This window comes from Delphinus delphis, chromosome 16 (assembly GCF_949987515.2).
Source record: "Delphinus delphis chromosome 16, mDelDel1.2, whole genome shotgun sequence".
In the NCBI taxonomy this organism is placed as follows: domain Eukaryota; kingdom Metazoa; phylum Chordata; class Mammalia; order Artiodactyla; family Delphinidae; genus Delphinus; species Delphinus delphis.
This window is the reverse complement of record NC_082698.1, coordinates 14,006,994-14,034,493: the sequence shown is the minus strand read 5'-3', so window position 1 is coordinate 14,034,493 and position 27,500 is coordinate 14,006,994. Positions and strand designations below refer to the sequence as shown.

Here is a 27,500-nt window from a genome sequence, read left to right as displayed (position 1 = left end):
GTGATAGAAGTCGGAGCATGGCTGTGCGGGTGGTGGTACAGGGATCATCAGAGATACTTCTGGCTGCTAGAAATGCTTTTCGATCTGGGGCGTATACACAGGAGTATACATTTGTCAAAACTCATTAAACTGTACTCAAGTTTTCAACTTAAGATGTATACACTTTGGAGCATCTAAATCATATGTCAATTTTAAAAACAGCTGGGCAGCACCTGGCTTTCACCCCTCAGCCCTGAAGGAAAGCAAACACTTCCATCTTTCTTATCCCCGGGTCTTAAACTACATTGTTTCCCAACAAAGCTGTGTCTGAACAGTGTTTATTTGACTCTTTTGAGTGCCTCCACCAGCAGGGTTTTTACAACTCTGTCCAGCATCTTTGGAAGGATGCTCTCCACCCACCTCACCCCCAAAGTAACCAAGGGCTGTCTTCATAAACAGATGCTTCCACTGAACGGATGCTTCGGACTGCCCACTCCTGCACGGCTCTGCCAGTGTCTGCAGGGCAATGAGATGAGTTCGGGCTTCCTGTTTCCACGAGGCTTTTGAGTGGGTGGCACTACAGCTTGGAGTCTCCCTCTTATCACCTGGGGAACACGATCTTTTGGCAACTGTACTTGTAAATTCAGATTAACAGAGCCCTTTGCCATCCTATAAAGTCAGTTTCCCTTTCCTCAAATCTCACTTTATAAACAGCCCTGCTCCCCAGCTGAGCTGGCTTTATGTATTTATGATAACCTAGGTTCAAACCTGGCATGTACAGAGCCCTATCTAACCCCCACCCCCGTCCTTTTCTGAGGAATCCAAAGGATAAAGTCTGGTTATAAAAGGCCATGGCCAACCTGCTGGGCTGCAGGTGGAAGCCCTGGGCCACACAGTAAGTCACAGCCCCACGCGGGCAGGGAGCCAGGTAGGGGTAGGGCTGCCAGGGGGACGTGGCCCAGAACAGGGGAGCACAGCAGTGCAAAGACCCTGAGTGCAGGGTCCGAGAGAGGCGCTGCCCAACTCCCTGTGTGCAGGGAGGCCTCAGCCTCAGGGTCCCCACCTCGAGGGAGAGCCCCATGTGTGCTGAGGGCCGCCTGCCCTGTCCGCCAGCCTCGTGCCTGTGCACCTGGTGTCCGTGCGTCTCTGTCTTCATCCCCGAAGATGCTGCCCTCTTGGACCATCGGCCTTCTCCTGCTGGCCACAGTCAGAGGTGAGGATGCTGTCACCATCTCTTTGGTGACCGTGCCTGGGCTGGCCTTTGGGTGAGACAGACAGAGGCATCCTCATCACCTTCTCCCTAATTAATAGCATTATCATTATTGCATGAAACAGCAATCGCTACCAGTCGGGGAGTGATGACTCTGTGGTAGAGACAGGGCACCGTGCTCAACAAGGATTATCCCAGCATTGTCCAGCTTGGTTTCCGTCCTCCTGCAAAGGCTCCAGTGGCTGGAGCAGGCGACGGAGGTGGCAGGCAGCTGGGCCAGGTGGAGAGTGGGACGTTCTTGTCAGGCCCCCAATACCCTCAGTTCCTAGGCATAGACAAGTGCACGTCTGCAGACTAAAATCTTGTGGACGTGTCCCTCTGTGAACTCCCGTCCTGCCCGGCCTCCTGCCCAGAGGAGATGCAGACACCCACGTTCTACTTGTCCTGAAACCTCCCTTGTTACCAAAGCCCCCTTGAGCCCGAATCTGCTTATGCCCATCCCCCCACCTCCTCACACGTGTACCTCGCAGGTGTACCTCACAGGTGCTCTCTTTCCCACACTGCCGGGTCTTCTCACCTCCTCTCCCATCAGTCAGAACCCCTCACTGCCTGGCTCGTGAGGCCCCCAAACCCTGCTGAGCACAGTCTCCCCAAGAACAGACGTAGTCTCCTCCAGTCCCTGCAAGGGCTTGCTTCTGCATCCGGACCCTTTCCCCTTGTCTCCTCAGCTTGCCCCCAGCCCCCTCTTGCCTTTCTGGAATTCCAGCCCAGCCTTGCCGCCAGACCCGGCCCCCGACAGAAGAGCCCGGGTGGGGTCTGGCTGCTCCTCAGGCCTTTCCAACCCCTCTTGGTCTCCTTCGCTGATCTGCTGCTTCCTCCTGCCCCAGACACGGGCGTTTTCAATGGTCACTCCAGGTGCTCTCCTCATGTGTCTTTTCCTCAGGACTGCCCCCTTGTCCAGTCCCCAGCAGCACAGCCCCAGTCCTCCCAAGTTCCAGGCAGCTCCACCAGGGCCTCCCACCATGCCTGAAACTCACTTGTCCCCCACCAGGCTTGGACAGCACCCCCTCGCCCCATCTCCCCGCCTCTTCCTTAACTTCCTCTGCCATCAGGTCAGAAGGCCTCTCCCCTCTCCAGGCCCACAGCCCTGCCCCCAGGCTCCCCCACCTCTGAGCCACTTACTCTTGTCTCCCACCCCAGTCACCGGCTCAGCACCCCCAGCACCTCCCCACTACCCACCTAACACCCAGGTATCTTAACCTGGCATCGAAGCCCCTGCGCTTACCATCTGAAGCCAAGGTTGCTTTAACCTCCTGTGGCCTTTCCTGTGGGACGGTTCCCTCTTCCCAGAATGAATTCAACGCTGTCATTATTCCTTCCCAGTTAGGTTTCCTCTCTTTCAGGGCCGGGTTTCAATCTGATTTGTCTCTATGGCTCCCCAGTTCCTACTTTTATTCCCAGTTAAGCTTCTAGGGTTCAAATCGCGGCTCCACCACTGGCTGTGGCCTTGGGTAGCTGACTTTTCGTCTCCGTGCCTTGGGCTCTTCTTCTGTCAAATAAAGGTAATATTCATTCCTTCCTCATGGGCTGTTTGGAGGCCAATACTGGTAAAACACTAGTGTGGTATCCGGCACATAGTAAACAACAAGTATTAACTATTACCAGTTTTTGAATGAATGACTAATAATTGGCTCCATCAGTTGAGGAAGACTAAGAGAGAAAATCCATCGTAATCCTCTGGATTTGAAATTATGTCACCCCTGGTTATACTGGGGGTGACATAATTGTGAAAATATATCATGGACTAGAGAAAGGACCCTCGGATTTAGATGGGGTTATTTAGGTCATCAACTGCATGTACTGAGCCCCTACTATACACAGTATGATGCAAAAATAAATTCTCCCTGTTCTTAAGACATTTACCTTTTCAAAGAACAACAGGGAAATCTGAAATGGCAGAGAATAATTTGGAAAAAACAAAGGTGCATAGGAGGATGACGTGAAGACATGTGGACTGGACAGATACCCAGGAATGCCTACTGTGTGCATGGCCTGTGCTGGACGTAAGAGAGACCTCAAGACTCATCGAATAGCATCTCTGTGCTACGGCATTCGTAGACACTTGATAAATACATGACGGTTGATGAGTGGATGTAAAGGGCCATCTGGGAGTTTCCTGCAAGAGGTAGTTTTAAGGCTGAAGGTTCCCAGGAATTCTCAGTGATTCCCCAACCTGCCTGATGAACAGGGGCACTTATTAAATATGCTGTTTCTCGGGCCCCACCCCAGACCCTCTGAATCAGAATCTCTGAGGGAGGGGCCTGGGAGTGTGAAGATGCTCATTCACCCTCAGCCCCCAGGTGGTTCTTATCACCACAGAAGTCTGAGGAACACTGACAGCAAAGATAAAGATGAGCAGCGGCCTTCACCAGCCCTGAGCTGTACCCTGAAGAGTCCTCCCGAGTAGCTGAGGTGACATTGCTCCTTCTCAGACCCTCACAAGTGTCCTGTTTGTTCCTCTTCCTGCCCCAGGAAAGGAGATCTGCTACAAACCTTTCGGCTGCTTTTCCGATGAAAAACCATGGACCAGCATCTTTCAGCGGCCTTTAAAGTTATTTCCCTGGTCTCCCAAGGACATTGACACCCACTTTCTTCTGTATACAAATGAGAATCCAAATAACTACCAAGTAAGAGGGGCATAGAATGACCGCATGGTGGGGGATTTGGGCGCCCATGCTGGAGCCTTCACATGGTTGTCTGAGGAATAATTCACTGCCTTGGAACTTTTCACATGACGCTCCCTCACCAGTGTTAGACTTAGAGCCATCTTAGCTCTCGGGATCATAAATCCCTTCGAGTATCTGATGAAATCTATGGGCGCCCAACCCGGAAACGGACACATTCACACACTTGTGCACAGAACTGCAGGGCTTCCCAGGATTAGAACCCTGTTTGGGGAGGAAGGGGGTGTGAGCAGCTCTTATGGAGAAACCCAGACCTATGTATCCCTGAGAGGGTCTGGCTTCTTTCCAAACCAGGCAGTGGAGGGAGCATAGCCCCTCAGAGGGTAGGGGTCGGGGGATATAAATCCTTCCTCAGGAGCTAGAAGGGGAACAGGGGACATTTAATGACAAAGGAGAAATTTGGGGACCCTTGGAGCAATCTTCAGTTCCCAGAAGGCCTGCCAGGTGGAGGCCAGCAGGCTTCCTCCAGGTGCTCAGAAGTGGACAGGAAGAACTTGCTCAGAACTCAAGCAGCTCACAGCTCTGACCCCAAACCAAGTTTGAGAGAGCAGGGTGTCTGTCTATAGGTCCCCGAGGTCACCTACTGTCGGATTCTAGGTGACAAACTACCCACCCAGAGTCCTCATTTAAAAAAATAATTTTAAAAAATAAAATATATTTTATGCAAAAAAAAAAAAAAAAAAAATCCTGAGAAGGGACTCATAGGGTTCCCCAGATGGCCAAAGAGGTCCTGGCACAGAAAAGCTGAGGAACCCCTGGGCCAGAAGCATCAGGCAGAGGGGAGATGCACCTCAACGGAGCAGGAAGGGTTAAATGCATAAAATAAAAAACATTGGATTAAAAAGGACACTAATTATACTGGAAAGCAGTTATCAGAACATTTAAAAAGATAAATATGCTGCTTTATTATCTCACTAAAGAACAAGGTCTAGGAGTTGGTCTAATAACTTCTGTAATTTTAATAGTAATGAGTACAGATGATATTTTTAAATATCTGTAACAACTGTAATATAAAATGAAAATATCTGCCACCTCTATTGGTGACAGTGTATTGCTAAGTCTGCTATGTTTGTTGCTCAATTTCACAATTAACAAAAATGTTACATTTCAGTATAGAAAAATCAATAAACTTGGACGTTCTGAATTCTATCCTCCAACCCTAAGTCAGGAACTCCTGATCCAACTTCGTGGGAGTTGAATCTAGCCTCATCCAACTTCGTGGGAGTTGAATCTGTCACCTTGGCTACGGGAAAGGGCTCTAACGGGTCTGTGGCTTGGAAAGGCCAACATTCAAATTCATCTTTTCTAATTTAACCAGCGGATCAATGTCACTGACCTTAGCACCATCGAGGCTTCAAACTTCCAGCTGGACCGCAAGACACGCTTCGTCATCCACGGCTTCCTAGACAAGGGGGAGGAGGACTGGATAATTGACCTGTGCAAGGTAGGCGTTCACCCTCCTCACCTGGTGAGAGCAGCGCCCAGCACATGGAGGCAAACTCCGCATCCCCTGAGGCTGGGAAAGGATAACTTCCCAGGAGAGACGGGTCCATCCTAAAACCACTGAGGAAAACTCGGGTTCTCATGGCTACCCAATGTCAAGGTCTCCCAACCCACGAACCTCTAGTCAAACATCCCCTTATGAGGCTGAAAAGACCCAGAGTCCAATCAGAAAGTCCCAGAGGTGGAGACAACAGCAAATGACCTGGCGTTTGTCTCTGATGGTTTATATAAAACCCTTGTATGTCATAAAAAATACTTTACCCCCCGCAGCACTACTATCCAAAAGCATTTGCTGTGATGATGGAAATGCTCTATATCTGCACTACCGGATCAGGAGCCACTGGCCACCTGTGCTTACTGACCACTCGGCTTGTGGCCAGTGTGACCAGAGAACTGAATTTTAAATTTTATTTCATTTTAATTAACTGTAAAGAGCCACATGTGGCTCCTGGCCACAGTATTGGACAGTGCAGCTCTATAGTGATCATGAATATTAGGAATGAATTATTATTCATACCATCCATTTCCTGAGCACTTACTGTGAGTCTGGCATTGTGCTAATCATTCCACAGTCCTTGTCCCGTTTCACCCTCCCAACCACGCTGTGAGGTGTTATGGTTCTCATTTTATAGATGAAGAAATTGAGGCAAAGAAAACTTCAGTACTTGCCCAAAGTTGAATCCAGAGGTGGAATGCGAAACGAGGTCTTCTGTCCACAAGACACCACAATCCCGTGTGTCTACAGCTTTGGCCTGTAGGAGGTGCCCGTGGCACGGCTCTTAGAGGCTTAAGCTGCAGTGGGATAAGACCTCGAGCAGCTTCTGCCGGAGCGCTCTTTGTTCCTCTTGGTCTGGGGTTTCACACGTGCCTCCTGAGTTCCAGAGGGAGGCTACGCGGACCTGGGTATTGGAGAGCCAAGGGTATGTGGTCCACCAGGATGCCTTGACCCCCCAGCCAACCACTCCCAACTTCAAAATGCAGTCCAGGACCTCCCCAGATGAACAAAGGATATAGTGTAGCCCTTTCTGATGTTTCTTCCCTCCAGCCCCCAAGGGACCAGTATCTGTGCTTGGGTCACACTACATGATACAAAAGATGCATGTATCCGGGAGAGTTGTCTCCTACCTCGGTCTAAATTTCATCTTATTAAACTTGTCCCTCAATACTTTATATCTCCCATCAAAGCATTTTTGGGAACATAAAAGCAGCCTCTCTGTGGCTTCAACTATCTAGTATAAGGGTCTGCAAACTTTCCTGTAGAAGAGCAGGTAATAAATATTGTAGCATTTGTGGGCCATATGGTTTCAGCTCATATGGCTTCTGTTGTAGCTATGAGGCAGAGGCGAACAATCTGTAAACAAATGGGTGTGGCTGTTTGCAATAAAACTTCATAAAAGCAGTTAGCAAACTACTACCCGAGTGGATTTGGCACTCGGGTAGTCGTTTGCTAACCCCTGACCTCATAAGTCATCTTTCTGACCTGGTTGTGTCAATGACCATCTGTAAAACCTTAGACAAGTCACTCTGTTCCAGGCCTCAGTTTCCACATCTGCTAAGTGGGAGTAAGTATACCCAGTTCACAGCACTGTGGTGTGGATCAGGACGAGTGAGAGGAATGTTAAAGTTCTGACACAAGCTAGATGCTTGACGGTTGTGAACGCCTATCTGTGGAGTGTGCAACCCGTGGCTGTTAATAAACTGGTTTCTCCCTCATGTTTGTCTTTCCCAGAAAATGTTTAAAGTGGAGAAGGTGAACTGCATGTGTGTGGACTGGAAGCGCGGGGCCAGGACAGGATACACCCAAGCTGTCCACAACACTCGGGTCGTGGGAGCGGAGATAGCTTACTTAATACAAGGGCTGTCGGTAAACCCCTGCCTGGGCCACATCCTGTGGGTAGGGGGCAGGGAGAGGGGCAGGCCAGCACCCCGTGGCACCCAGGGGCAGCCTGGGGACCCATGGGTAGAGGCAGAGCCTGAAAGCTGGGAGCCCAAGAAGGACCTTTGCTACATGAAGCTGCAAACTTCCTCCCTCCGGGGTTGTCCTGAAGATCCCTAGCTGTGGGGCCTGAGGCAGACTAACCTCTTCAGGCCTCAGTTTCCCCTTTTGAAATAAGCCTTCCTTGCAGGCTGTTCTGGGAATTGTAGAGCAGGCTGGGCTGCCCTGAAGTTCTCAGCCCAGATGAGTCTTCACTCTCAGGGAAGGTCCCTTACGGCCTCCAGGAAGGTCGAGTCTGGAGACCCCCAGAGCCGGGCCCATTACCACGTTCTGCACTGGCCCAGCCCCTGCCGGGGACGAGGGGAGGGAGGTCCGCGGTGGGCTGCGTGTGGGAGCCGGCAGAGCACTGCCAGTCCCGGCCAGGGCGGCCTGCAGGTGATGCGCTGGCCGCTGGTCAGCACCGTTACCCCGCGCGCCAGCCGGACCCCGGGACCTGCAGACTGTGGCCAGCCAGGGGCCGGGTCGCGCTGTCCTAGGCGGCGGCCTGGAGCCGGGGGTCGTTCCTCCCGAGTTTCCAGCCTGGGTCCTGCCCCAATCCCCGCTCCCCGAGAGCCGGCGCGTCCCCACCAGGTGCTCTGGGACCTGACGCTCCTTCCCTCCGCAGACCCAGCTGGGCTATGGCCCCGAGAACGTGCACCTCATCGGCCACAGCCTGGGCGCGCACACGGCCGCTGAGGCGGGCAGGAGGCTCGGGGGCCGCGTGGGCAGGATCACAGGTAGGGGCTCTGGGCCGGGGCTGGGGGCGGACGCCGGCCCAGCCAGGGGAGCAGGCGGTGGAAGGAGAGACCCGCGCGCTTCCCACGGCCAAGGGCGCCCCTTCCGGTCCTCCTGGAACTGGTTTTAGGTGGTGCAGGGGACTTGAAAAATAATTGTTCATATATTTTCATGTGTACTAGAAAATACACGATTGTAAGCAAAAATACATTTATAAAAAAAGAAAAATATAACTAACACATTAAACTCATGACTTCAGGGTTATTATTGGTAGAGTATGGCAAAGTTTTTTAAAAAGTGAGCTGATTTTTGAAAAAAATCAATTTATCAGTTCCACAAATATTTATTGAATGTCTTCCTTATGCCAGGACAGGCAGAAAATGAAAGTGACTAGCTGAGACCTGCCATAGGAGGTGCTCAGTAAAGAATGAATGGAGGAAGGAAACACCAGGCAGAATGAATACACAGACAGACACAGACAACCGTTTGGTGCACCACATCAGTATGTAACTTAGGCAAACTGTTCAAGTCAGCATTTAATGAATGCGTCTGTTGCTCTGGGCACCAGGCTAGGTTTCGGGTGAAGGATAAAGGGTATTTTTCAGTTTGCAATGTCCTTTCTCTTAGATCTTTCCATGGGATTTTCACAGTAACCCTGCCAGGGGAGTTACTGTTGTTATCCCCACTTTCCAGGTGCAAGGAGGACAGGCTCCTGGCCTTGAGCAGCCAGCACTAGATGTAGGTCACCGAGTCCTGAGTGCCCTGCTCCTTCCACCTTCTGCTTGTCTTTGAAGATGAACTGGGCACGGCCCCTGCCTCAGGAAATCCACAGTCTAGTGCAGGAGGCAGACAACTAAGTAGACAAGTAAAAGTCAAAGCAGAATTAACGAATGCAGAAGAATCCTATGCAATGAGGAGGGAATGACCCAAGAAAGGAGAGGCTATGCTTTCCATGAAGAGGTCGTGTTTGAGGGGCTCTTGGAGGGGAGAGAGATTAGGGGAGAGTGTGGGAGAGCGAGCAGCAGGCCGGGGGCCATGACTGCAGACGCAGGGGAATGGGCCATGCAGGGCTCGGAGACTGTGGAGGAGCTGGGCTGGGCCCGGGAGCTCAGTCTTGGAGGGCCGTGGCCAAACAGAACGTGTGTGAGGGAAGAAAGGAAAAGGGAGACGAGGGGAGCAAGGGCACCATCCCAATCTTCCATGACGCCAGGCAGTGGGGATTTCTGGATGTCCTGTGACAGGCAACGACCCCACTGGCAGCCTTTCTGTCCCAGCCTCTCTCCCAAGCAGATCAGGACCTACAGACTCAGTTCTCCAAATTATGACTGCTGGGGCATGGGATCCTTTGCCCAGGAATCCCCATGGATTTTATGCGTACAGGGTTTAGATCCTGGGTGGTCTTAGAGTGCGGCCTCCCTGTCCACCTCCCCCTTCTTAGGGCTGGACCCGGCACAGCCATGCTTCCAGGGCACGCCAGAAGAGGTTCGGCTGGACCCGTCCGATGCCATGTTTGTGGATGTGATTCACACGGATTCTGCTCCCATAATCCCTTTCCTGGGTAAGTTCCTCACCCCACCTCTCAGGGACCAGGGCTGTAACTGATGAGAGCAGATCCAGGCATGTGCCCCCTGCCACCCTCCCCCACCTGCACACACATACCACAGGGTGGTATTCAAAATGGTTAACCAACCAGTCAAAACGGGTGTCAGCCACAAACAAACAGCAAGTTCAGCGCCAGTGATGTCAGCCTGAGGCCCAAGGTAGGACGAAAGGCTTCTATAACCTGTGGAAGGCTCCCTCCGTCTCCAGACTCTGCATCCTTCCCTAGTCTGTCAGTATCCAGAGTGGCATTTATTATTGATGTTTGACCTGTACTTGCAAAATGCAAAGGTAATCTGCATTTTTTTTCTTCTTTTGTCAAAGCTTTGCTTACAGTTTGTTTTGTTGGAGATTAAATATAGCCCTTAATTGAATTCTTCTAAAATTAACATTCTGTTTTCAATATTTTCTTGTATAACCACTCATGAAATGTACCAATAAAAGGTATGGTTTTGATGATCCTATCACTTATGAAGTGTTTACCATGTGCTGCATTGAACATTTTGCATGCATTAGCTCATTAATCGTTGTAACAACCCTGAAAAGTGGGTATTGTTATTACCACTTCATAGCTGAGGAAACTGAGGCTCGACAAGGTAAAGTAATTGATCAAGTAATTGTCAAGATCACAGATGTGTAAGAAGAACCAGGATGTGATCACAGGTCTAGGTGCTTCAAAATCCAAACCACCTAGCCATGATGCTGTGGTTCTCAATACAACAACAAAGTTTATGTGGTCTCAGTTAACACTATAATGTAGAAACCAAAATTTTAAAATGAATAAAGTAATAAAAAGTGCACCAGCCCTGCCCTGACATGTGTCTTCTGGTGCATAATGGTATCAGGACACCGATGATGGTATCGTTGTTGTTCAGGGCCTTCTCCTTTCTTTTATTTTTTACTTATTTATTTTTTTTTTTTTGTGGTACGCGGCCTCTCCCGTTGTGGAGCACAGGCTCCGGACACGCAGGCTCAGCGGCCATGGCCCACGGGCCCAGCTGCTCCGCAGCATGCGGGATCTTCCCGGACCGGGGCATGAACCCGTGTCCCCTGCATCGGCAGGTGGACTCTCAACCACTGTGCCACCAGGGAAGCCCTCTCCTCCTTTCTTGTCTTGCCAAGTGCTCATCTGAGAACTTCCGCAGAGCCAGAGACAGGGTGGCTGCACTGTGGGGAGAAGTTGCCAAGAAGGCTCTTCCTCCCATTGGAAGGAGCTGAACGCTCTTCGTGGCCACCACCTGACTCTGGAACCACTTCCCTCCCACTCATCTCTGCTGCCAATGTTTCAGGTTTTGGAATGAGCCAAAAGGTGGGCCACCTGGATTTCTACCCAAATGGAGGACGGGAAATGCCTGGATGTCAGAAAAATGCCTTGTCAACCATCATTGATATAAATGGAATATGGGAAGGTATGTAAATGAGGGAAGCAAGACAGCAGCTGCTCCACTTGGGGAGAAGGCAGGTGGTGTGGTCTGTGCCGGGCATTTTCACAGCAGTGGCACAAGATAGTTACTCTGATTAGCCCCATTTTACAGACGAGGAAATGGGGTCAGAAAAGTGATAAAACTTGCCCAAGGCCACCTTATATTTAAGCCCAATTTCTGGCTGCAAAGCCCGACCCCATGCCCAGCCTGCGCCTTCTCCCCCTTAGCAGGATGCTGAGACATGGGCTGCACTGGCGCATCAGTTAGGACCCAGCTTTGCCTTTGGCCCCCATCCTTCCTTCAGTGCAGGCTCCTTGAAGATCTGCAGAGCATAAGCAAAGATTTGGAGGGTTTTGACTTTCTTGCCATTTGCTATTGTCAGGTGCTAGGGATGGAAAGGGACTGAGCTGGTAAGAAGACGATGCGGGGAAGGGGGAGGACGGACGTGCCCTGTGGGTTTGAGGGGCACGTGCATGGAGGCAGAGGCCTGGGGGTCTGGAGGACGAACCTTGTACGTGTCTCCATTTATCTGAGAGAGCAGGCTCAGTACCCCTAATGTTAGGTGACCTAAAGTACCATCTCCATTAGCCGTCCCTTGTTCTGGCCCGGGGCTATTCCTGTTGCCCCTCCCCTGAGAACAGGCGTCACTCTCCTCCTTAAAAGTGGAGGCTTTGAGTCTGTGATCGTCTCATTGTAGTCTTTATTTTTCCTGAGTGGGGAGTTCCCCGAGGCCAGGGGCTGTGGCCTGGGTGACCCGGACTCCTCAGGACCCTGCGCAGGGCCTGGCGCAAAGCAAGCTCTGTGTCCAGCTTGTTACCTTGAGCTGAGCGGCCTTCTGCGGCATTTTGATCTTGCATGTGCTTCATGTGAAAGAGCAGAGTCGATAAAACAATAGCCAACATCCCCCTCCTCTCTGCTCAGCACCAGGTAACTCGAGGGAGGGCTGCTTGGCTGGTCTGATTTCTGAAAGAACACCAGAGTCACAGTGAGGGCTGCCCCCTCTCCGATGGGACGAGCAGGGCACACATAATAGGAAGGAGCCCAGGTTTAATTAGAGAGGTGACCGGTCGCTGGAACGTGCTCCTGTTGTGTGCGTGCAGAGTCTCCCTGGCCGCTGAGGAGCAATTACATCCGCTTGCTTCTCTAACATGGAATCCCTGGTCAGCAATTTTGGATGAAAGAGATAGTTAACTTCGAAACAGGTCCTATTGTCTGGTAATGAGTGTTGGTGTGGGGGTGCACGGGACTGGGGGGCTACAGAGAGCTAATCCCCCAAGCACAAAGGGCAACATTCCTTTCCCCACGGGTGGCGGATGGAGCCCAGCAGACCCCCAAGCAGTGGTCCCCAGGTATGCCAGGGTCACTGTGGATCACTCCATGGGAAGTTTGTACCTAGTAGCTGGAGACAGGAAAAAACAATTTCCCAAACAAGAGGACTTTGGTTTAAAGAGAAAGACGGTGAAAGAGTAGCCAGAGGCCATGGTGACCTTGCTCTCCATTGCTTTTACCTTATGCCTGGAGGAGTAAGAAGGAAGAATTTCTCAGCCTGAGACCATAGACAGAAAAGCTTGGTTCACGCGAAAGGTGAAGTATGATATATCTCTAACCAACGCTCCCCACTCCCCCAAGCCTTCGTTATTCATTTGCGTTACATGCCTGGCCCCCGAGGATTAGACAGAGGTGCTTGTTAGACCTTCTCACTCCCTAACACTTGCCTAGCCCTGAGGGGGGCCACCCCAGAAAATGGACAGTGCCGGGGAGAGGAAAGCGACTCCAGCCAACCACCACTACTAAACAAGCCCCCAGCTTTTCTACTTGCCCCGAAGTATGTCAAGGTCAATGACAGAAATTGTGAATTGTGACCAAGGGGTTCAGGGACACCAACACCCACCTGTGAAATGCAGAGGTGATTCCTCGCTGGGTCAGAATGGTTCGGGCTTCAAAAGTTTAATGCCTCTTGTTAGCGCCCTTGGCCTTTGCCTTCTCAGGAACCCAAGACTTTGTGGCTTGCAATCACATAAGAAGCTACAAGTATTACTCAAGCAGTATCCTCAGCCCCGATGGCTTCCTAGGCTACCCTTGTGCGTCCTACAATGAGTTTCAGGAGGTAGGTCACACCAGGGGCCCAGGGAAGTTGGTGGTGATGGTGGTGTTGTCCCTTTGGCTTGGAACAGAGCAGAGATGTAACTCCACGGCTAATGAAAGGAGGCACTAGAAATGCTGAGGCTTACAGAGCCTTCCTCCCAGGAATAGGATGGGCAGGAGGGGGACAGCAGACTTGAACTGTGCTGGGCCTTCCCTAGATCCCCAACTTTTCATTCTGGAAAATTCCCAGTGTGTGCAGGGATGCATGGGTAGATGGATGCGTGCCTGCATGGGTCAGTGGATGGGGGAGAAGGGGTAGAATGGACACATGAATGGAAGGAAGAATAGGTAGATGAGAAGATGGATGAGGGGTGGATGGATGGATGGATAGACAGGAGGATGGAAAGGAAAATGGGTGAGTCAAAGACCTACGACTCACAGACAGACTGTTTTCTTTCACTAGAGTGGCTGTTTCCCTTGTCCTGCTGAAGGATGCCCCAAAATGGGGCACTATGCTGACCAATTTCAGGGGAAAACCAGTGCTGTGGGACAAACCTTTTTCCTGAACACAGGAAGCAGTGGTAACTTTACTCGTAAGTTTCCATTTTACTCATTTAAAAATTCTTGCAAATAATTTCAGAGTATCAGCCTTATTAGGACCCTTGGTAGCAATTGACAGAAACTCACCTCCAACCAGTTTAAGCTATAATGGAAAGGCAGTAGAATGGCATTTGTCTTGGATCTCAAGTTCACCCCTTTAACCAAAAATCCTGATCAATGGAATAAAGTACAGTGATTGGCCCAGGCTGGGTCACATGTCCACCCACCCCGGTGGCAGGAAGGATGGATCCATTAACAGAAGAGGGCAAGGCTGGGCAAAGTCCCTGTAAGTCAAGAAGTCTCCGGCTAAATACCTCTTCTACCAGTCCCCCTGCACACACACAAGCACGCTGCATTTCTGTTGTTGTTTTGCCCAGCTTCTCATTAAAAAAGTACAAGATAGCGAAACGATCAAGATTCTTTTGTTAAAATTAATATCACACGGTAGCCGAATAGAAGAGCAATTATTTTTCAAGGGATTTTTACATTAAAAAAAAATTTATATAGCACTTCACAAAACTCTTTTCACTTACAGTATTTCATGTGATCTTCACAATATTTATCATGAAAGATCACGGTTTGGCACTCTCTGTAAAGTCTTATATGTATATTCCTTTAACCCAGTCATTCCACTTCTCAGAGTGTACCTTAGGAAAATACTTGCATGAGAAAGTGCTCAAGGGTGTTCACTGCAGCACTGTTTTTAATACCAGAAGATTGGAGAGAGAAACCTGGATACCCACCAACTGGTAAACCACCAAATACTGTACAGAACCGCTAAAAAGAAGGCGATAGCTCTATGTGCTGAGGAGAGATCTCTAAGGCATATTTAGTGAAAAGGCAAGCGACAAAACAGCCTGCAACATGTCATGTATCAGTCAGGGTCCCAACAGGAGACAGAACTCATCCAAGTGGCTCAAATGGAGAGATTTTACTGAAGGGCCTCCTGTTAGAGGTGTGGGCAGGGTTAAAGGAACAAGCAAGATTTTCATGTTAAATTTTTACTTACCCATATTCATATTTTCCAAAATTTTATAATAAAATATTTTTCTTTGTAACAAGAAAAAAAAGGGCAAGGGATGCCGAGGCCCCCGGAATCTGGTGGCTGTGCAGCTCTCAGAATACAGGGAAGGAGGGAGTTTCTGACAGACTCATGGTTCTAGAGCAAGGTGGGGGCCAGGGAGATGACACCCGCACCTCTCTCCTCTGGCCTTCTGCCCTCCTGCATACACCTCGTATTGGCTAAACCTAGCTAAAAGCCAGCAGCAAGGATCCTGGGGTGGGAGGCAAACATTCCGGAACACAGGGCAGGACGGAGAAAGGGAATCATTCTGGGGTGGGAATGGGTGGAGCGAATAGAGAATAACAGCACATACTATTTAAAGAAGGGAAAAGAAGCCCATATTCTTTTATATACATAGATGTGTGAGAGAAAGAGAAAGAGAAAGCTCTAGATCAGCCTATCTCAACCTCACACTACTGACATTTGGGGCTGGATAATTCGTTGTTGTAGGCGTCTGTCCTGTGCATTGCAGTTTGTTTAACAGATCCTTGGTCTCTACCCACTAGATGCCAGTAGCTCTCCACACCCACCCCACCTCACCCCCAGTGTGACAACCAAAGAAGCCTCCAGACATTGCCAAATGTCCCCAGGGAGGCAAAATCTCCCCCTGATTGGGAACCACTGGACTTGATTAAGTATAGAGACCAAAGTGATGACAACAGGGAAGGACCTGGGATGCAGGGCAGGTAGATGGGGTGCTGATGAAGGTTCTTTCTTTTTTTAATTTATCTGGGTTGTTTTTCTATTGAGAATATGTCCGTTGCATGTGAAAACAGCAATAAACTAAAAGAGCAGTAGGTGATTTATCCAAACATTATAGCCACAATCATCTCCCTCTCCCTGTGGCCTTTCTGGGGATGGCCAGTGATGTGTACCCAGGGTACACAGGTACAGTAACCGGTTGCCCTGCATCCATCAGGGCACATACATTGCTGTATCAACAAGAGATTGTGCTGAAGTATAAGATTTACTTCCTCGGAGTCCCTCACCCCCACCTAGAATCTGAATCCCAGGACCCCAAACCTCGTTTAAGGAAATCATTACTCACATTCACCCTTACCTCTCATCCGCGGGGGACGTAGAGCTTGGAACAAGGCTGCGTCCACGGGGTCATTCTTTTCAACAAGAGGAGTTATTCGAATGATTGTATTTCTTTCAACAGGTTGGAGATATAGGGTATCTGTCACACTGGCTGGAAAAAAGAAAGTGAGTGGGTACATCAGGATTGCTTTGTATGGAAGTAATGGAAACTCAAAACAATATGAAATTTTCAAGTAAGTTTGATAGTAAAGTGAAATGACCATACTTTCCATAATAGAGTCTTCATACAAGATTGGGTATAAACTGCTTTATAAATCTAGCCATCTATGATACAGAACCATTGAATCCTGGAATGTCAAACCTGGAAGGAAGGCTTAGCATCTGGTTCAATCACCCCATTTTACACATGAGAGGAGTGAGGCCCAGAGGGGGAACGGGCTATTTAAAATGAGACAAATGCTAACTCCTTTTGGATTGTCAGTCGTTGCTTCCTGACTTAGGTTTTAGGAAAATCAAATTCTCCTTAGGCCAGGCGCGTTTGTATGGCAACTCCCTTCCTGGCAACACACACACAGGAAGCCTGAGGCCAGCTTCTCGTTGCTGTGGTAGCCTCACACCTACTTTTGCTGGACATATGAGATACTTGGTAAATGTGTGTTGGATGAATGCATAACCGTGCTGTAAAATTAGATTCTGGATTTTGCACCAACTTTTACATAATAATTTTCGTGTTAAGTTAAAATTCTTTGACAACTTCCTGTGCTACCTATGAGGGGCTAACAAATGACCTCGGCTGACCCACAGGCATCTTCTAACATAAGACGTTGCATTAATATAGTCCTGCAGTGAACTAATAGGGTTAATACACCACCCCAAATATTTAACTTCCCTCTAGGGACAAACTAAGACAGTGGAAATCTAGAGTCCAGTATTTTTTAAAGGTCTGTTCTTCACAAATACATTTGTGTTTTAGCAACCCCTGGATGTGCATGAAGTCATACAACCTATTTGCAGAAAACCAGAAACAGCAGCCGTTGTTTGAAGAAAAAATAAATTGCTGTCATCCTATGTATTCATATAACCAGCTGATATAACATTTTCTGTCTATGTTTTCAGAGGATCCCTCCGACCAGATGCAAGTCATATGCATGACATTGATGTGGACTTCAATGTAGGAGAAGTCCAGAAGGTCAAGTTCCTCTGGAACAACAATGTGATAAATCTCTTCCGGCCCAAACTGGGGGCTTCCCGAATTACAGTGCAAAGTGGTGAAGACAGGGCTGAGTGAGTATCTTTCATTCCATCTAAGTTTTATTTTCTATATTTAGCTATCAATGTATTCACCAATCCATCCATGCGTCCAATCACCCACCTACCTACCCATCTAGGTATTCATCGACTCATCCATTCGTCCAGCCCTTTCTGCTCATCCACTTACCTATCCACTTATCCATCCAGCCATCTCTCCAGACCTGTCTCCTCACCCTTCTGGCTGTTCAGCCATCCGTCCATTCATCTACCCAACTCTTCATCTCAACTCTCCATCTATCCATCCAATTTACTTTGAAAAATCAATCATTTTCCTTAAGCCAAATTCAACTTGACAGGAGCAAGGCCTCAGTGGTAAGGCATCGATTCAAGAACCAGGCAAATATGAAACTCTTTTACCTTAAGCAATAAGGAAGACACGTGCAGTACTTGTAGGAAATCTCTGAGTTAATTTCAGCTGGGGTGCAGGTATTAATGTAAATTGTTTTGTTTGGAGACTACGGCATGTGTTGGAATCTAGCTTACAGGGGCGAGCTCTTCTCATTCGGAGGGAATAGAATCTTACTTGATAGGAGTTGGGAGAGTACCTAATTGTGTTTAAAATATGGAAACTCCTAACTGTGTTTAAAATATGATCCACCTTAAAAGGAGATCCTCATTGCTAAGCCCCAAACCCCCTAGACTTTGAAAATCTTTGGTCTGACCACTGATTCACTCTCAGCTCATTAAAAGCCCATGGAGGGGAGGAGGTCCTTTGAGTGGATTTGCTGGGTGAGAGTCACTTGGACTCTGCCTGGTGTAGCAAAAAGCTTTTCACTCAGAGAGGTCCAAATCCCAGCGAGCGGGCCAAAAGCCGTTTACTCATCTGAGGTCACGTTTCCACGAGCAAACGAGCCTCATGCTGGAAAGGTTTTCTTCCACAGGTATAATTTTTGCAGCAGCGACATGGTGCAAGAAGACGTTTTACAAACTCTGTACCCTTGTTAAAAATGTGGTGGCCTCAGAAGACCTAAATAGACATTTCTCCAAAGAAGATCTACAGACGGCCAACAAACACATGAAAGGATGCTCAACATCACTAATCATTAGAGAAATGTAAATCAAAACCACAATGAGTTATCACCTCACACCAGTCAGAATGGCCATCACCAAAAAAAATCTACAAACAATAAATGCTGGAGAGGGTGTAGAGAAAAGGGAACCCTCTTGCACTGTTGGTGGGAATGTAAATTGATACAGCCACTATGGAGAACAGTATGGAGGTTCCTTAAAAAACTAAAAATAGGACTACCATACGACCCAGCAATCCCACTACTGGGCATATACCCTGAGAAAACCATATATCAAAAAGAGTCATGTACCACAATGTTCATTGCAACTCTATTTACAATAGCCAGAACATGGAAGCAACCTAAGTGTTCATCGACAGATGAATGGATAAAGAAGACGTGGCACATATATACAATGGAATATTACTCAGCCATAAAAAGGAACGAAACTGAGTTATTTGTAGTGAGGTGGATGGACCTAGAGACTGTCATACAGAGTGAAGTAAGTCAGAAAGAGAAAAACAAATACCGTACACTAACACATATATATGGAATCTAAAAAAAAGAAAGAAGAAAAAAAAATGGTTATGAAGAACCTAGGGGCAAGACGGGAATAAAGATGCAGACCTACTAGAGAATGGACTTGAGGATATGGGGAGGGGGAAGGGTAAGCTGGGACAAAGTGAGAGAGTGGTATGGACATATATACACTACCAAACGTAAAATAGATAGCCAGTGGGAAGCAGCCGCATAGCACAGGGGGATCAGCTCGGTGCTTTGTGACCACCTAGAGGGGTGGGATAAGGAGGGTGGGAGGGAAGGAGATGCAAGAGGGAAGAGATATGGGGACATATGTATATGTATAAGTGATTCGCTTTGTTATAAAGCAGAAAGTGACACACCCTTGTAAAGCAATTATACTCTAATAAAGATGTTAAAAAATAAAAAAATAAAGGAGAAATGATAAAAAAAATGTGGTGGCCTCTATCTTTATGATAATAAAATTTTTAATGGGTTTGTTTTGATGTTGAAGTATTAGTTTGATCTTGAGGTGTTAGTTTGACATTCTCTATGTTCTGGGGTCACATTTCAGAAGAGATTTGGGGGGCTGGAGCCACTTGGCCACAGGTAATGCCTAGAACATCCCACTGGTCCGCCTCTGCCACCATCTCTCTCAGGGCACTTGGTGTGGCCTGTCCTAATGTATTTTACATCCTTAGACAGTGAAATTCTGTCCTGTTTGAAAAGGTTGCTTCCACACGTTGCCCACTCAGCTTTCAGCATCCTGCGGGAGAGAGCAGACCCCATGTGAGAGCAGCCTGTGGCATGAGTGACAAGCTCTAAGCATTATTTAGGTGAAACCTGCCTGCGCCATGGAGGAAGGGCTTTAACATAAGTTACTACAGGGCTTCCCTGGTGGCGCAGTGGTTGACAGTCCGCCTGTCGACGCAGAGGACACGGGTTCGTGCCCCGGTCCGGGAAGATCCCACATGCCGCGGCGCGGCTAGGCCCGTGAGCCATGGTCGCTGAGCCTGCGCGTCCGGAGACTGTGCTCCGCAACGGCAGAGGCCACAACAGTGAGAGGCCCGCGTACTGCAAAAAAAAAAAAAAGAAGTTACTACATGCACACGGCACAAAATGCAAACAACGCAGAAGAGCGCTCATACACAGGGTACTTTCCTTCCAGCCTCGCCCTCGGGCCTCTCAGTTCCTCTTCCCAGAGACAACTTAAGTTTTTTCCAGAAACATTCTATGTATAAATTTTCATGTACCCATCTCACACACCCCAGCCCCACCCCACCATTTTTTTTTTTTCTCAAACAAATGGAAGCATACAACACGCACCGTTCTCACCTTGCTTTCTTCACTAACGGTAATTTTGATATTATTCTCTAATGGTCCAGAAAGGGCTGCTTCATTCTTTGTGTGGCTTCACAGATTCCACTGAGGGATGTGATGTGGTATGTTTGTCCCTGCTGATGGACATATAAAATTTTCCTCTTATGAATATTCATGCAACTACTATCCTTTTATGATATTCTAACATGATACAAATTTGTCTAAGAAATGTTTAGGATGTTTATTTTGATCAGTATTGCCAAAGTACAGTCCAATTTACACTCCAACCAACAACACGGTAGGTTGAACTGTAAATTCAAATTGCCGCTCTTGGGGGCCCAAAAATTCAAATATTGACAATTTCATATGGTTTGTTCTAACATGAGAGTGTTTTGCACCCTCACCAATGTGGCAAATTGTCAAACCTTTTGTCAATGAGGCGCTAAAAGTGCTTTTCCCTATGTTGTGATTTGTGTTTGTTTTGTTATGAATGAGAGTGAACATCTTTTCAGTGTTTAATGGCCTTTTGTATTTCTTTTTCTGTGAATTGTCCAAATTGTGTGTCAATTTTAGGCATCTTTCAGATATAATTTTTACTTTAAGGAACTGTTTAATATTAAGAAAATTGCAATGTTCTGTCGTATGCAGATATTTTCCCCAACTTATCCCTCTCCCTGGGAGAAAACCAGAAAGCTAGTGGGAGGGCCTGGAGCAGGGCCTACACCCCGACCTGGGCCCCAGCTCATACAAAGATTCTGCAGATGCTGTAACCCCAGGGGCTGCCCGGAGGGCTCCACCCACCTCACCTCACACCTGGTCAGCGCTAGGTTTCGGCTTTCCTTCCTGAGCAGGATAGAACCTCAGCCTGCGTGGTCTTCTTTCAAGCCCAATGAGCGGGTAGGAGTCTGTGCTGAGCTCCTGGGGGGCTCGGTGCCACAGCAGGCAGAGCTGCTGTGGCCTGTGCAGAGTGTGGCCCTTCCAGGCTGGCCTCCTGCCCACTCATGGCCTCCCAATAGCTCCCAGCTGACCTGCTCACTCATTCCTGGGGCCCCAGTGAGTAAACAGGCTGGTGGGAAGCAGAGGGAGGCACTTTCAGGGCCTAGGATGGCAGTGGAGGGCACACCTGTTGGGCAGAGTGGGAGTATCCATCCACTGCTCGATTCTGAGAATCCGGAAATGGCTTCACTGAGCGACTCTGTGAATGGCGTCATGGCCACAGGGACTGGGGCTCGAGGAGAACAGCAGGTGAGTCAGCCCCTGAGTTTCCGAGAATGAGGCCAGAAGGAGCCCACCCTTCCCTTTACAGGAATGCCTCGAATTCACAGCAGAACCAAAGCGCCTGAGCTCAATACTTCGGGGTTTTTCTTTCATTCTTCTTTTTTCTTTATGTTTTCTAAATTTTTTTTCTTGAAGCCCTATACAGCATGTAAAATCTCGACCTGGTGCAGTGAAATAGGTCCTTGTCTGAGACCTTCTAGACTTCCTAGATCTCCGTAAAACTAATATAAATTATAGAACAGAGGTTCTCGGCCTTGGCCCCAGCTGTCTCTTTCCCTGTACTACGTGGGCTGGCTTCTTCACTTCTCAACCTCAGCACACCTGGGAATAACAGTATCCCTCCCTCACAGGGCGGCTGTGATGATTAAATAAGACAAAGCATGCACAGCACTTAGTACAGTGCCAGGCACATGGTAAATAGCCAGTAAAGGAGGCAGGAGGGGCAGGGAGGCCTGAGCTATTCTTTAAGAGTAACAGAGACACCAAGGACAGGACTGAAGACAAGAACAGCCTCCGAGAAGGTATTTGAAGTGGACCCAACAAAGGATTTGTATTCAGAGTGCATAAAGAAAAGGACAGCCACATAGAAAAGTGGACAAAATGATATGAGCAGGCAACACACAAAGAGACACCTGAATCATAAATGTTTGAGATTCATCTCACTAGTAATTGAGGCAATACACATGAAATCCTGATTACCCAAAATACAACTTCATCAACGACAGAGAATGAGCGAGGGTCCATATGTATCACCATGAATAGACCTTCCAAAAGTCCTGTTGAAGAGAAAAGCAAGTGTCAGGAAGATGCCACTTAGATAGAGAGGTTACCATGTAAGTACATTTCTGTTCACAAAATACTGCTACTCACTGCAGATGTGATACAAAATATCAAAAGAAGGACGTTTAAAATCCTCTAACAGTGGTGTTATATTTATTTTTCATTACAAAAGGATCTGGAGCAAATATGACAAAATGTTCATCTTTGCTAATTCAAGGTGGTGGTTACAATGGTGTTGGTCAATGTTATTTCTTGGTAGTTTTGATCTTTTATCCAAATTTAGGAGAAAAAGGAGAGAGGGGGGTGGTTTACAATACTTTGGAGTTCGGGACCTGTGGCTAGTAGGAGGGGTCACTGGTGAAAGGTTTCTAAGACCCCAAGATCGTCCCCATCTGTATTTGAATTCAAATCCTGATTTATCTGCCATTGTTCCCAAGACACACAGCAAGAGCCTCTCTCCTCTTACTCATGGGGACTTGTGTCTGTCACATCAAAACTCTCCATCTTCAGTCTCGGACAGTCTTGCCACTTGTCCTCAGTGTCTTGTTGTCGTCCCTGTGTCAGTGGCACTACTGATGAGGACCAAACCCAGGGCCTGGCAGCATCTTGCTGGAGCCAGCCAAGACCACCCTTACGTAAACAGCTTTATTTCTCAGCATTTACCCACCCAGGCACAAACCTTGTAATTCCACAGAGATCTTACTGAACCAAGATGTTAACAGCATCAAAGATGCAATACAAAGCTCTTCGTTAAGAACGGAGCATCTTCATCCTGTCTTCTCAGACTCCATAGGGGAAAAAATAATGTGAATACTTTACAAAGCTATTTCATAAAATGTTATGCTAAACGAACACCAAATTACTTTTTCTTTTACTAGCTTTGAATGCTAATAGTGCCGTTTATTCCTGACCTTCAGAAATATGAGATATTTTAAATGACAACTTATCTTGTTTGAAAACGCAAGCTACTTTAGACTGCATATCATTACTTATAAGTATAAGCGTGTGCGAGCATCACTCATTTCAGCAACCCATTTGTACCTAACTGATACATATTTCAGTTGACATTTATTGTTCCCCTGCTTAGGTGTCAAATTCCTTAATGATGACTCTGACAAAGTTGTAAGCTCGGTATATATAATTTACATTTGCTACCATATAATCGGTGTTATCTATTAGAATGCTATTTGTGACAAATCACGTTCCAAATAAAAATTGAATTGATTTTTCTGTTACTTTAATAGTGTGCCGCTCACAGCAAGCCTTTGATTGAATCTTAAACACTTTAATGCTCTGTTTTTGTTTGAGGCAGATCAGAAATGGAGTCTGCCTGATTCCCAAATCTAAAACGATTTGTAAAACAACAAAATCAAATTTCAAAAAGCATCTTTGTTTTCAAGCCAAGGGAATAAATTTGGTAAAGCTATCATTACAGGGTACACAGCCTAACAACAAGAGCCTCACATGCACAGTTAATTTCTGTGCATCCATTTTCATCTAAATTAGATTTTAACTTTAATGCAGGGTATGAAAAGCCTCTACAGGCCTTTGTTTCTACCTTTTCTCTCAAGCAATTGCAGGCTTTCTCCCGGCTAATCTGAGCTTCACATCACCCTGGTCACTCTCCCTCTTGGCAGTGGGTTTGAGCTACATTTTCAGTTTCCTGGGGTGCATGGGGGTTCTGTTCCCCAGATCCTCCCAAGGGGTCTCTCTCTCAAGAGGGCAATTGCTTGACCCATACTGCTTACAAAATAAATCACTTACAACTAGATCCTGGCTAGCTAGCATCAACCCTTTGGGTTAAGTTCTGGTTTAGAGCAAGGGTCAGTGACCTGGGCCCATGGGCCACCTGGATTTGCACAGACTTCCAGCTAAAAATGGTTTTCACGTTTAAATTTTTTTAAATTCAAAGAAATAATCCTTCGTGATACATGAAAATGATATGAAATTAAATTTTCAGTGTCTATAAATAAAATTTTATTGGAATACAGCCACACATTCATTTATATATTGTCTATCACTGCTTTCCTGCTAAAACTGCAGAATTGAGTAGTTGCAACAGAGACCATATGGCCTAAAATATTGACTATCTGGGCCTTTACAGAAAAAGTGTTCAGCCCCCGGTTTAGAAGGAAGGGCTTTAGTGATTTATGTCCTGTTAAAAGGGTGAGCACCTTCAGGGTAAGAGGCTGAGGTGGCACTCAGACAAAAGGCTGCATTCATGACAATAAACCTCACAGAAAGCTTTTTCAGACACTGGCTAAGAGATCCTCAAAATGTTCAAAAGTAGGTAAAATGAGGGAAAGAAGGACAACCAAGGAAAACAAAACACCTCCAAACTTCACAAAGCTGCGGATGTGATGAATGTGCACACAAATCATAAGTCAGAAATGTCCTTAGACAAATAGGTTTTTTTTTTTTTTTTGCGGTACGCGGGCCTCTCACTGTTGTGGCCTCTCCCGCTGTGGAGCACAGGCTCCGGACGCGCAGGCTCAGCGGCCATGGCTCACGGGCCAAGCCACTCCGCAGCACGTGGGATCTTCCCGGACTGGGGCACGAACCCGTGTCCCCTGCATCGGCAGGCAGACTCTCAACCACTGCGCCACCAGGGAAGCCCGACAAATAGGTTTTAAAATACTTAAAGCATGCACCAAAATTGAGTTGAGTTTAAGCAAATAGGAGCGATTGGAGGTAAACCGAAGCTGGGGTCTGGGAGTGTGGAGGGCAGGGGGATGTCCCAGGCAGACAGAGAGATCTGGGGAGAGTTGTCCTGGGTATGACCTTCAGCAGAACACAAACCGGAAACAAGGCCTGAAGACCTTGGGGCTGAGTGGCCAGCTCCTCTGGGTCATGGAGTACCTAGTGCCTTTTCCTGATGGTTCCCTGGGCTGGTCAGGAAAGGTGGAGAACATGCTTCTTCTTGGCCTTTGGAGAAGCCAGACCCAGTTTGAGTCCAATTATTGACATGGTGCTCTTGTCGGGGATATATATGCCTTTGAAGGAGCCATCTGTATTGTTTTCTGGGAAAAATGGCCCTGAGTGAATCGTTTAACCTCTGTGTGATTCAGTTTCCTCATCTGTTAAATGAAAGTATTTATACTAAGTAATACTAATTAAATGCGCTATTCCAGGTGAAGGACAGAGTCTGACATAAGCGAGCACATTAGCGGGGCTGCTGCTACAGATTTATTATTGGCCAATTACACCTGTTCTGCCTGCCTCGCAGGGTTAGGATCCCTGGAAGAAAAGTGCAGCAGTGAAAAGAACTCTTCAGTAGGGGCCAGGAGCCCTGGTTCTGAACCCTTTTCTGTTGAGAACTCACTGTGTGGGCTCATCACGCTCCCACCCACAACCCACGTCAGCTCTAGCAATGTCCCCAAGACCCTTTACCCCAATGGTAATTGATGGTATTTACTGAGCACAGATTTACATGCCTAATCTCTTCTTAACGCATGAGACTGGGTTGGCTTTTCTGTTATTTCACCTTACAAAATAGAGATCTAAGGCTCAGAGAGATTAAGGAAAGTGCCCAGAGTCACACAGCCAGAAGAAAGCAGAATTGAGCTCTGAACTCAAGGAGTGTCTGACTCCTGGCCACACGCTTCACAGCTGCGCTGGAACAAGGTTAAAGCCGTAACTGAGATCCTGTTTAGAACCACCAGTCACCACTCTGTGGGACAGGGACAGGGAACCAAGGCATCCCCTTCCATCATCCCACCTCTGGGGAAACTGTCAATTCTCCAATACAAAGAGAGAGAAGGGACCCCAAAGGAGCACTTTAACTGCCACAGAATTCAAACTATCCCCACAAAAGGCCCCATTGTCATAAGAAAACATACAAACTCACAACCTCCATTTCTTCAGCATTTCCAGATGGAGGGAATTTTTGTCTTATCAGGTAATAGAATTGTTTTTAGCAGCAAGAATGAGCTCATTACAGATGCATCTTGTGCTAATAATGATAATTTGCTGTGCAGTAAAGTCACCTCTCTCCCTCCCCTGACAGACGACCCTCTAGAAATTACAGGTTAGGGAGAAACAGAAAGGATAAAGATTAAGGAAAAGAATTGCAATGTGGAATTGTTTCAACAAAAGGAGTTTGATATGCACATTGAACTTGATAATCTTAATCATGAAGTTATAGAAGAATTAGATACTATTAGACAATCTTTTAATTGCCTTTATTCGATTTTGTTAGTTCTGTTACTGGGTTGTTGTTTTGTGTTTTTGTTTTACTGCTCAAATCATTTCTTAAAGGTCAGTGCCAGGAATTAGCTAGTGACTTAAATATTGACAAGATTCGATCCCGCGAGTGAAATCAAGATGAAGGCAATTGCATGAAGTGGTTTCGCTCCCGACATCCCCTAATTTCATGGGCAAAGACTTCAAAAACCCTGGGTCTAGAGCAGTAATCTGCAAACTCTATGGGTGTGGGAGAGGGGAGCAGGCAGAACTGCTTCCTGTGTTCTTCATTTCTGAGGGGCCAGCAGAGATGCAGCAGCCTGGACCACACGGCCCTGGGCAGGTGAGGGATCTGTCTCCTGGCTTCCGTCCTGAGGCTGTGGGATCACTCTCCCAGGGTGTTAGGAAAGCTGGAAAAAATCCCACCTGTTCACTGAGCTTGGTCCCGGCCCTTTAAAGAGAAAGCAGCTAACGTCTGTTGAGTCATGGCTTTTTTCTTTAAACATGCAATCTCTAAAAGAGATTTTTAATCACTTCAAATAAGGATCTTATCAATTCAAATAAGGAAAATAACATTTTTTCCCGATTATGAAAACAATACCTGTTGGCTGTGGAAAATTGAAAAAACCACAAGAAAGTAAAAAAGACCAATCGCCCCATCATCCAAATAATCACTGTTAGTATTATGGGTTGGCTCCCTTTACCACTCCTCCCTTGTTTTTAAACAGAAAAACAGGATCATAGTGACGTGTGTGTGTGTGTGTGTGTGTGTGTACACATGGGTTTGCTGTTATTGTCCTGTCTCATGGTCTTGCTTTTCTCATGTACTGCATCAGAAATGTTTTTCCACAATAGCATTCCTCTATCACATTATCTTTTAATAACAGGATGCATTGTAATGCCACACCCCATTGGGTTTGGGGTGTTGTTTGGTATGAAAACCACCCCTTACACACGCCTTTTGTTGTTTCCCAGGACAGGTTCCTTTCCATTGCTGTGCCCCAGACCCTCTGGCTGTCTGATGAACCTATGGACCTCTTCTCAGAACAATGTGTTTAAGGGCATAAAGTATAATACATGAGATTACAAAGGGAGCTAATTATATTGAAATACTATCAAAATACTAAAAAGAACAAATTTGTGAA

At 47.3% G+C, this 27,500-nt stretch overlaps 1 protein-coding gene across 2 annotated transcripts; it reads left to right on the top strand.

Annotated features, from left to right (window-relative positions):
- Positions 1–1,143: 1,143 nt before the first annotated feature.
- Positions 1,144–18,214, top strand: LOC132439279 (pancreatic lipase-related protein 2). Of its 2 annotated transcripts, none has more exons than XM_060033545.1 (12): positions 1,144–1,192; positions 3,722–3,876; positions 5,252–5,377; positions 7,166–7,300; positions 8,037–8,148; positions 9,585–9,704; positions 11,035–11,154; positions 13,158–13,276; positions 13,718–13,847; positions 16,080–16,191; positions 17,075–17,223; positions 18,114–18,214. In XM_060033545.1, exons 1-12 carry the CDS (start codon positions 1,144–1,146, stop codon positions 18,212–18,214), a joined length of 1,428 nt encoding a protein of 475 aa, XP_059889528.1. The 2 variants fall into 2 exon arrangements, with proteins under 2 accessions (XP_059889528.1, XP_059889530.1); XM_060033547.1 differs by having other exon boundaries at positions 17,075–17,242; positions 18,151–18,214.
- Positions 18,215–27,500: the final 9,286 nt, after the last annotated feature.